General features: G+C 30.7%; 1 protein-coding gene across 1 annotated transcript in view; it reads left to right on the top strand.

Annotated features, from left to right (window-relative positions):
- LOC108694584 (calmodulin-like) overlaps positions 1–12,340 on the top strand; it is a 100,682-nt gene that overhangs the window by 41,607 nt on the left and 46,735 nt on the right. Inside the window, exon 3 of the mRNA XM_018204162.1 lies at positions 4,176–4,319. Within this exon, the coding sequence (XP_018059651.1) occupies positions 4,176–4,319 (144 nt within the window). The remainder of the gene's footprint in view (positions 1–4,175; positions 4,320–12,340) is intronic.

Below are 12,340 nucleotides of genomic sequence, written 5' to 3'. Positions count from 1 at the left end.
TATTATAGAATTATTCTATATTTTTTGTATATCTGGAGACACTGGTAATGTTTCGGCGCTAAGCTACGCGCAGCAACACTGCCGTGGTTACTTTACGAACCGGCAAGTTTTAAGGGTTATTGGATCTCAATAAAGGGTTAAACCGATCAGATTCTAAATGTGGTCAATCGATTGCATCCGCTCAAAATATATAATGAATGTTTTTATTTTTATTATATACAAAAAATATTAATATAATTGGTACTATAATTTAAAGTCACTTTTGGTGCGAATTATATATTTTTTTATATATAGAATTAGAAATATAATTATTATTATTAACATTATAGCAATAAGAACATATAAACTATATAACAATAACTACAAAAATGGAACGCTTAATCATAATCATTTTATTATGCAAATATAGTCATAAATATGAAACACTTTTCTCTCAGTGGAGAAACTTATCTCTTTCTCTCTTTCTCTAACGTGATTCAAACTGTGCGCCACGAATCTCATCTGGGTTTTAAGCTAATATTTCATTCGTCGTACGGCAAATTTTTTGGCCGATTGACCTATTGAGAGAACAAGTTTTTCTGGGGGTCCAGAAAGTCTCCATCTGATGGCCAATTGGCACACCCCGGAAAAACTCGTCGCGCGACATGTGAAATATCAGACTTACCCATCACAGTCTTCATTCGTTCTGAGCGAGACAGGTAACTTTTCTTGCATAATTAATTCTATCTACAGGGATAATCTATTCTATCCTATTATCTATTCTATCTTATAAAGGGATTGTAGGATCTTTATGTACGAAAAAAGATATTTTCAGTAAAATGCTTACTGTTAATTAAGAACTAAAGGTACTTAATAAATCTCATTGGTTAATCCAACTTAGTTCCTAAATTCATCCGACATCCAATTAAAGAACGTGCAACTTCTAGGATTCACTTATAACTAATCAAAAAGCATGTTGACAAATAATACTTTTATTTATCAACAGAAAAAATTAATGGTAATTTTACTGAAAGTGTCTTTTTCCACAAGGTACAAAAATTTTAAAAGATTTCCTTAAAATAAAACGTATAATATTATAATATACACATGTATAAATATAAAAAATTCTTATTATGAAATATCTCCCAATATTTTTTCTTAAAAGGCATGACTTCTAAAATTTTTTTAGTACAATTTTTCGGCAAATATTCATGCAATCACGGTATTTCAGTGAAATATGAACGTAATAGATTAATAATTAAAACAATATGATTAAGATAATAATTTCGTTTACAACGTGCGAGCAAAATTATTTTCTCTTGTATTCATCACCTCATATTATATTATGATATCAGGCTTCATATGCCGAAATGTAAATTTGTACTCTTTTGATCGCGGCGTCAGATGTCGGATGATGGAGATGCCCACGGCGTCGGATTCAATTTGGCACGCCCGGTAAACGGGATATCTCCTGTTTGGTGTCATCGCTTCGTTAATCCCGATAAAACTATGCTCGCTATTCCGCCGCACCGCGGCGTATGTGAGCTTCATTCACAGTTTTGCAACCGGCAATTATTTTTCCCCGCCGTTATCGCCGTCGTACACGACAAGTGCACGTTCGAGAATCGGAAATCAGGCCAATTGATCGATCAAATCCGCACGCGAGATAAATAATTTCACGTTTTGCGTACACGGTGTCATGCAGACGTCGAATCTTTTTTTTAGTATGTTTTTTTTTTTTATTTTCGCACGCATCGTCCATCATGCACTTGTTTTTCTTTCTGGTTTTATAAATATCGCTATTGAATATTACATTTCCATTCACATCAGATCGGATGAATAGAGATCTTTTCAATCGACGTCAAACAAATTGCATTGTAATGCCTGTAATATCGTTTCACATTTTGTGATGCTCATCGTTTCCATTTTTTTTACATTTAATTATTTTCGCTAAGCCAAACGTAAATGTTCTATGGCAAATCATCGAAACCAATCTGAAAAATCGATTAATCAAAGAATAAATGCTTTCAATTTCTCTTTAAGAGAATCCAACATGAAAATGCGAATAGACAATTTTCTCTTCCATTTCATATTTTTTTCCATTTTGCGGCATGAGTTTTGTGCGAAATGACATTAATTCAGACATATTTATCGAAACTAAATAACCAATCTCCTAGTAATTTTTATTACACATATAATGTCATTATATATCGCGAGCTCTGTGAAGTTCTTCTTTTCAGAATAGCACTGATAAAAAAGGTGCTCATCAATATTTTTAATATAGCTTAAGACAGGCACTTATCAGTTACGCTTTAAATATATTTTAGTTTTCATGAAACTCGTCTAACTATAAACAAAGATTGTGTATTTAACTTTGTTATAAACGGTGTAACTTTATATACTGCGCAATCGATTATCCTTCAGTTTCATAATGTTAAATATATTCCATGAAACTTCTTTGAAAGCGCAATGTCAAAATTTACAAGAATAAATTATACAATTACATTAAATTAGCATAGATTAACTCTCATTTCCTGGTTTATTACGAAAAATTCGTTTCTTTACTGATTCTTTGTTTTTCTTTCCATTGAGTTTTTTTCTTCTAAAATAGTATTCGTTGAAAATATTTAAAGTCACGTGTCTTCATATACTTGATAATATGTACTTCGACGAACATAATTTCTTCTGGAAAATCATTTCGTTTTTATCGCCTTTGTATATAAAAGAGCTTCTCTTAAAGCAGCTATCGTATCACTACACTATTGTCTATTTTGCCAATTAACACTATACGTAGAATTGTTGATAAAGAACAGAAAAAAACAGAGGGAACACACATACTATCACTAAATTCTATACATAAAATGAATTATAGAAATTAATTATATACAAAGATTACTTTCTTTGTATTTATGTGCAAACTAAAATAAAGATTTTCTTATTTTATGTATCACAATTATTTTTTGTAATTTATTTTAATATTTTTCAAAAATGCTATTTTAAATTACGCAATCGATCAAATCTCTAATATCGAAACATGATCGACGTCAAATTCTAATCCACATTATATTAAAGTCCATTACAGTAATGCGATTCTAATGCTTGCATTCTTGTTCATTTTGAAATGTGATACGGTTCAACAAATAGATGAAGGCTATTCGATGATGAAATCATATCATGAAATTATGATGAAATCATAAAATTATATCTATAGTTACGATCATGAAATTATATCTATAGTTGCAATTTGATATTTACAGTCGTTACTAGAAATTCAGATAAAATTCATCTCTCGTCTCAAGTTTCTTTTTCATGCAATCAAAATTCTTGAAAAAAAAATCACAGTAATTATTATATATATAATCAATTAAAAAAAGAATTGATCCAATAACTTTATGTTAAATACATTATGTGGCAACTTTTTTTCGAAAGTTCTATGGGGACGAAAGAAGCAGAGATGACGAGAGTGATATCATTCCTGGCAGGTCGGAAGTCCGTAGATAAAGAAGAAGAATCGTTTCCTACTTCCGTCCTCCGGCCTCGGTTGATTTCTGCGTCAAATGCAATCACTGAAATCGCGTCCGCAATTCAAGATAATATGTAACTTCGTTTCACGCGATGTGCATCTGAGAAAAAACTTCGCGTAGCAACCGTAAATAAGATTGTATAAGCGTAAGACGCGATCAAATCGTTTATATCGAGATTCGTAGTTTCCTCATACGAGCAATTGTGCATGGATACGTATAATGCGTCGCCAGAATCAACGGCGCGAGAAACGAGGACATTAAACGATCGAGTCAAGCACTGTTGAGCCGAACCCATAGTAGCTTGTACTCGTATCTCGTCAAATTCGCTCCGGGAATTCGACCATATACCTTTAGTCAGTTAACCGACTCCATCGGTGACTGTCTCTGAAAAGATAATTCCAGAGAGGACGCTTGACGTTAGTGCCATAACAGATCAGGCAGTTATACTCGGCTAAAGGAAAAAATTCAAAGTATATAATGCTCAACCTAATTAACGTAAAAGTAGAAGATTAGAAAAAATTGCTCTAAAATTGCGTAAATGAGAATAAACGGCGAAACACTGTACAATTTTCTCAGAAACTGAGTCGAAGTAATTTTAATTATTTCCAGTGCAGAAACATATTTATATTGAAGTTATTTACGCTGGTTTCTTCTTTTCCTTTTCCTCAACAGAATTTAGGGAGGCCTTCAGGCTGTTTGACAAGGATGGCGATGGAACTATCACGAAAGAAGAGCTCGGCAGGGTTATGCGTTCCTTGGGACAATTTGCGAGAGCGGAGGAGTTGAGAACGATGTTGCAGGAAATCGACATTGACGGTGAGCGGCAGTTCTATTATCCATCTTAGGCTACAGTAAAGTTAGAAAGAGTTTCGATGCAATGTTTTCCCGTTTGTATTCGACACTTGGAAAGCTTATATCGTTTCTATACTTCAAAAGTGACACTCAAAAAATTAAATTTCCCAGAAAGGGCGAAACAACTATTTTTCAACTTGACAAAAAATTATTCACAGAAAATTAATCAAATAATATTGGCAAAAAAAAGATACATTCTTAATATGAAAGTCATTTTTGTCGCTTTTGTTTCGCAAGTCTTAAAAAATTATTCTTTTGAATTGATGATTTTGATGATTTTTTTATGAAGTTAAGTTCACTTTTGACGATTGATAGGATAATGTTTACTTAACTCATAGTACCTCTCTTGAAAGTCATATTTTTTTAGTTATGTACTTTTTGAAATAAGAAAATGATATTACATTTTTAAGCAAATATATTACACTAAAAAAAATTTTCTAAATCTAAATAACTTTTTTCTTGAATAGTTTCAAATAAACATTTTTTTACTGCAAGTAAATATTTATTAAATTAAACTTATATTACTTGTTAGAAGTTGTAGTAATGATCGTTGGCTTTGTCTATGTTTAATCAAAAGGAAGAAATTAAATTAATAGGTATTTATCCGTATTTGTTATTTCGAATAGATCAGTGGAAATCAAAACATTATAATTTACTAATATGCAATACAGTATTTATTTTGAATTCAGCGTTTATCATTGGATTTATCCAATTAATATAGCCTGATAGAAATTAGGCTAATATGTAACATAATTGTATTTGACATTTGAACTGTTCGATGAAGATTTAAGCGCTGCAATTTATCGAAACGAGTGGTATTGACCACCGGCATGTGCGATATCACGCCTTTTGTTTTTTCAATCCGCGCATTTTGAAAAACTCCATTTCACGTGCCACGTGCCACTGAATAGATTACGTAGGTAATATAATAACCAATGAAAAAAAAAAGGAAATACCGATTGACCAATAGTATTCACAAATGAAATAGAAAACGTAGAAACAGAAATTGAAGGAAAAATGGACAATTTTATCAATTAATATATTACTGTTTATTATGATATTATATTATATTATATCATATTATATTATGTCATGTTATATTATTATTGTAGTTGTTATATGATAATGCATGTAAATTTATGCAATGCAGCATATGACTTTATCTCGCAAATTATCTTAATTTTATTCGTAAATGCCGGCACAACGGCGGCAGCTTCTTTAACTCGGAAATAATCACCCGGGCGGGTGTTTTTATATCACAGCAAAAAATGTGAATTATTATAAAATATTATTTTAGATGGATATTGTTTAACATATTTTTGTTTTTAATAATTTTTTTTCATGATTTCACATTCTTTAAATACGCAATTCTCTCGAAAACTCTTAATTAAAAAACATTATATAGTATATATTAATTAAAATCTTTATTTATTAAAAATACTATTATAATAAGCTATTTAACGTGCTTATTTCGTTTAATATTTGTTTGGTTTCTATTTACCTTTTTAAGAGAAAATGTTGTAATTAAACCCATATGCTTTCAAATACAATATGTTGTTAATAATAGTGATTTTAATTGGGATGAAAAAATATCCGAGGTGATTGTTTGCGTAAAAAAAATTATGACTATTCCTTGTTAACAAAACAATTGCAATGTGAATCCAAGGCAATTATCCAAAGCAACAACGTTAAATCACTATTTCCGCGATGTGTGAAGTGCATCGTCGGGATTATGAAATAATCATAAAGTAAGGTACACCCCACTATCACCTACGCGACAAAGCGAGCTGTGTCAGAGGAGATTGTAGCACTTGGAAGTTTACCGTCTTCGCTATTTCGCACGGTCGTCCATGCGCAATCTCGTGCCTGTCGGTAAATCGCCTTAATTGCAGTTAATTCTCGTGAAACATTCCGACAATGCCTTGTTCTTGTCACAGCAAAGACAGCATCTATTACAAATACTCCCCAACGCTGGCTAATCTCTCTCTCTCTCTCACTTGATTTTGGAGAATATCCTTCATCTTTGCCTTGAACTCCATCTCCTTATAACGCTGTATTCAATTTCGCGACGGCCATGCTAGGATTTATGTAACGTATTCTTCGCTCCTGGTTTTCTCTTCGTATTTACGCGCAGTGTGTTTTATTGTCTAACGAAAAGGTCTGCGCGAAATCCGCATCGATACCTTTTTCAATCGAATTTGTTATGTGGCGCAAACAGTATTTCGAAACATTCCCGATAGCGTATTTATGACCAGAACACCCTTTCGGAATACCATATCTGAAATAAGAAACGAGTGAAATGTCTGGAAAGCATTAGATATCTCTTACGCGAACAAAATGATTTTGCTGAAGAATCTAAACTTTTGCTGGATACAATAAATAATTTTGAAAATAATTTTGTTAGACTACCAAAATAATTATATTAGAAAGTAAAAAGTGAGGAGTAATACTGCAAAACTTTTTATATTCTAATAATCAGTTTGAGTTTCCAATAACATTATTTTCGGATCTGTATCGAGCAAAATTTTAAATCTTTGAGCAAAATCATTCTTTCTAAGAATGATTTCAATAAATTACATTTCTTTAGCTGTCCATTGATTTTTCTGCCAAAAAATCTAAATTATATTTTATATATATAAGATCTGTGATGCGTCGAATAATCAAATTATAATTAGAATCACTATAAGTAGATTGGGCATTGTATACAGATTATGAGAAAAAATGTACTAAGTTTTAATGAATATTTGTTTAATAACATCAGCTGAATATTTATTAAATGTAAACATATATTTACTTAGTACAAAATCCATTAATTTGATTTAACTATCATTTTTTCTAATTAGTAAATATTTATTTACCATAAGTCAATGTTATATTAGTACTGCGTCGAATTATTTTAGCATCAAAAATAAAAATGAAAAAATTGCTTTCTTTAAAGATATTTTTTTAAAATATTTAAAAAGTTGCTTTATTTAAAAAATTCATATGAAAAAATTAAGAAGAGTAAAATTCCTCTTTGCACAAAAGGTATAATTCTCTTACTTCAAAACTGATGCAACTAAAAAAAAATGTGATTTTTGATATATGACCATAAATAAGTTAGGTAAAATTATCTCTATCAATTATCAAAAGTAAACTAATTTAACTTTACAATCCGTTCTTTAATCGTATTTGTGTCGTTCTTACTTCTTAAAGTTTTCAAAAGGAACATAATACTTTTTACAAGAGACACAAGAGTTTAAGTTGTTTTTGTAAAATTGTTTTTGTAAATAAAAAGGAAATTCTTTTACAGAAAACATTAGCATTAATATAGTTATAATCGAAGTTTAAAGAAGAAATTATTTTATTTTGAATTTAGTCATTTTAATTGAGATCAAGATAAGTATAACTGTTGATAATGTTTTGAATTATTCCAGGTTTGTAATTTTGTAGGATATCCAAATTATCGTAACTAAAAAAGTGATCTTTTTAAAAATTATAAAACTTAAAACAAAAATCAGACAAAAATATCATGTTTTTAAAAATATATTCTTTTTGTCAATGTTATTTGATTAGTTAATAAGTTTCTGTCAAGTAGAAAAATAGTTTTTCTTTTTTGGAAAACTGAATTCTTTTGAAAGAATGATCTGCAGATAACCCTGACTATAATCGTTATCGATTTTTGTATATTAATTATAATTATAGTATAATTATAATAATATAGTTTCAAAATACTAAAATATAATCAAAATGTCTTTTGTCATTTTTGTTTCACAACCTTTAAAAAAACTTTTTTTATTATGATAATTTTTGTATTCTACAAAATTATAACAAATTATAATTCATGTCGAAAGTGACACAACTCTAAATATTATTAACAATATATATTTATCTTGATTAATTAATTTAATAATATACAATAATGCTAATCAATACTTCTGCCGAGAAATCACTATTGATGACTTGGAAATCGGCGTATTGACGCCGAACAAATCTTTGTACCTGTTGCTAGTCTACTCCACAATGGTTGGCTATTACCAGTCATTTTCTATGTAATCAGAAGAATTACGGAATAAAGTTTGCGGTGAAAAACGATCACAGCCCTTCGAAAGAGAACTCGATAAAACGAGTTTCGGCGGAAATTCTGTGTTTTCCGGTCGTTCTGCTCCCATGACAAAAGAATTGAGAGAAAAAAAGCGAAGCGATTATTAAAATCCATGCGAGAACGTATCGGAGGTATGAATTGAAACCTTTGCACGTTTCAAAGGACAAAGTAATTACGGTCGCGGAAGTAAATTGTTTCGGGGACAGGCGTTATCCGCGAGGTGGAATTCATTCGCGCGAATGCAAGCTGTGCGGAGAGAAGTGCATTCGCGCTTTTTAACAGAGCTCCGAAAGTGATAATTTCCGAGGATTAGGTTGGCGCGAAAAGAGACTTCCGAGTTAACACTTGGCCCCAACTCCGTTAATGCGTTGAGCGATTGTGAAAAGGGAATTTAATGGTCCAACATGAGGAGAAATATTATAATAATAATAATAATAATAATAATAATAATAATAATAATAATAACTTTAGTGTATGCACTGACAATTGGATTTAAACAATGTTCAAAATTACAAAAAAAGAAACAAAAGAGAAAAATACAAAATCTTGTAACAAATAACAGAAGTACAAGTCCTGACCAGAGAAAATTTTAGTACTATAAATTTTTTATAACTATAAAAAAAAATTCAATATTGAGTAAAAATCGATGAAATTAAACATTCATGAGTGAAAAACGCCATATTCGATCAAGCAGTTCTTTGTGCTCAATAATATTTCTTGTGAATTTACAATTTGTAGTTAAAGCAAACTATGTGCTGATTTTATGTCTCTATAAGAATGATTGTTTGATCTTCAAAACAATCCTAAACCGTAACTAGAGTAGTATCACAAATTAAATTGACAAGCAATTTAATGTTATTGATGTAAACGTCTAATGTAAACGTCTTTACCTTAGAAATCCTTGAAAATAATTTATTACAAAAAATATTATCTCAGCCGGGATTTGAACCTGGTATAAAAATATCAAATCTATTTTTATTGTTGCACTAGTCTGTACTAGAACTCTTTCTCGCTTTCGCCAAATATCAAACATAGTATCTATCTCACTTTAAGTTCCAAAAAGTGTATTCTGCTTCAGTTACAGACTTCTTGTTACAGATATTATTAAATAATAGAGATAATGGCAACGAAATTACGAAAATGGACGAAATATATTGAGAAGCAGAAGAACAAAAATTTCCGTGATCGTATAAAAATCGCGATCGTATTTAAAAAAAAAAAGTCGATTTGCGCTGGCCGACCGGCGGGCAAAATAAGAAGCAATACAAACCTTGATAATCGTCAGAACGATCTCGTTTGGAGATATTTCCGAGGGAAATTACTTTTCCGTTTGAACCACTCAAATCTATGCTTCATGTACGAGATACAGTTTTGCAAGCTGTCGTTCTCGATCGCGAATCATGTGAATGCGCGTGAAATTATCCGCTTCTATACTTGTCGCGCATTGACTTTACGTAACTTTCCTGTACTAAAAATCCAATTTAATATTGGCCAATTTAATACTGAAAATTATTTATTTTGAATATTAAAAGTGCTTTTGAGTATTGAAAAATGCTTTTAATATTTAAAATAAATTAGCGACTGTTAAATTTTTATAAGGATTTTGTAATTCTGTGAGAAAAGCATGCAACACACGTGACGAGATAATTGACAATTTTTTAACACAAACTTTCATTTTCAACACAACTTTCTCACTAATAATATTTTTTCTTGCTGGAAAAATACTGCAATTCTCAGCTTCTATATATCTACATTTCTTAGGAAAATGAGTTCTTGACCTAGTCGCATAATTTGGAAATCGCTGTTGCTGGAGAGACATTATTGTTAAGAAAAAAAAAACGGAAAAAGGAAGTTAAACAGAAAGTTTGCGAAATCTTCATTATACTATATCAGATAAATTGCGCGAAACTTAAGAGTTTTCTCATTTTTTTTATTCCGAAAAATTTCATTCTTGTACATTACAATTCGATTGGTATTGATATGACTTGTTATATCGTCATAATCCTAGAGATTATATACAAATTATCGTAACTTGAGGTTTTCTTTAATATTATCGTAATTATTATCATAGTTATATCAAAGAACATTAGAGATGTGCGAGTCAAGATTTTTTGTGCCAAATCGAATCGAATTTCTTTGCTCGAATCTGAATCTATGTAAATCAATAAAATTTTATATCCTAATTGAATCAAATCGAATTGAATTGTTGAAACATGATTTTTTTTATCAACAATATATTATTAGATTAAATTTCAATACATAGATAATAAAAAAATTTCTGTGTAGAAATAATATTGATTAATATATTTAAATGCATTGAATAAAAGACATATACTGTTAGAAATTTCGTTATAAATTTAAATAATATGTAACAGAAACTTGTGTGTGAGATAACTGAAAAGTAATAAACGATTTAATTAAAAACTAAGTTACAGTAGTCTTAAATGTAATGAATGTGTGTATTAAATTTCATGCAACATAAAATTTTATAGAAAGTATATTAAATTTCGTGTACATGTACACAAATATACATTTAGTTACAAATACATTAAATTAAATTTAATACAATTAAATTTACATATGTAATGTTATGAAATTAAATTTAATTGTAACTTAAAAATACATTAAATTTCATGATATTTTTAATAATGTAAAGATACAAATTCAAATTGAAAATTCAAATTGAATATTCAAATCTTGATTTGAATGATGATTTGAATATTCAAATAATTCGCACATCTCTCTAAAAGACATAAATAACATAAAAATCCTAAAATAGATTTCTAAATAATTTTTTTATACTTGTGAGACATGAATCGGATCAATGAATCAACGTGCAATTTTTGTGCGGCATGATATTTCCATAAAATATCCAATTTTTTTCTTCAGCGAAGTCTTACTCTCCACGAAAAATTCGGCGATTTTAAGAAGTCCGTCACATTCATGTTAACGATGAGCCGTTATCGTTATGCGACTATCAAGGCTAATGTAACTATTATCGTTACTGCTACAATTAGCGTGGTTAACGCCTTTTTGCCGAAGGCTATAGACGAGAATTTATGTCTTTTTGCAGGAACGACCAAAGAAAATTTCACAATATGCCGTTTAATTAATTGATTCATTCTGCAAATGAGATTCGATCGCAAGCTGGATGTGTTGTTTAATCGCATTATAATTTAAACTCCGGCGAGGAAAAATTTTTATTAAGCACAGTGGTACGCCATCGGCTGGAATCGAAAAACAAAACAACATTCAAATTTTGAGCGAGCAATTCACAGGAGATAATTTACTTACTCTTCTTTCGTGCGATCGGCTCGCCAACAGTTTTAATAACGCTTTAATTCACTCCCCGCTAAGAGTCTCTCAGGAGTTTCCGAATAATGTAAAATACATTCGTGTATATAGCTCTTCATTCATTCGACGCTTATTCTTCATTTGATGACGCACATAATTTCGATCAGCTAAAATAACGAAGTTTCTAAACGAGTAATTAGAAGTGCATGTTTGCATCGTGTCGTCAGAACGATCAAATGAAAATGAAGCCAATTTCTAGTGACGGGATACAGTTCTGTTTTCGCGAATACGGTGAGAGAATAATGTATCCACGAGTATCTGCATTTTCAAGTCGGTATTTTCTCATTCACTATAACTCGCGTTAGTAGCCTGAGTATGCGCCAAAATGAAGGCTCTGAGAGCCTCTCCATACCGATAATTAGTATCTACATCTAAGTGCCAATGTGCACATACGCGCACATCGATGACGCGAACCCTTCGTTAAATACGGTGGCTCGCAGCGTTTAATTAGGCCGGAGTTAGCTCTTTATTGAACAGGACTATGTGATAGTAGCGACAGCTTTCAATGCTCTCTCTCTCTCTCTCTCTCTCTCTCTCTCTCTCTCTC

The sequence above is a fragment of the Atta colombica genome, unplaced genomic scaffold, assembly GCF_001594045.1.
Source record: "Atta colombica isolate Treedump-2 unplaced genomic scaffold, Acol1.0 scaffold120, whole genome shotgun sequence".
In the NCBI taxonomy this organism is placed as follows: domain Eukaryota; kingdom Metazoa; phylum Arthropoda; class Insecta; order Hymenoptera; family Formicidae; genus Atta; species Atta colombica.
The sequence above is the reverse complement of the archived record's forward strand: the minus strand, read 5'-3'. Positions and strand labels throughout refer to the sequence as shown.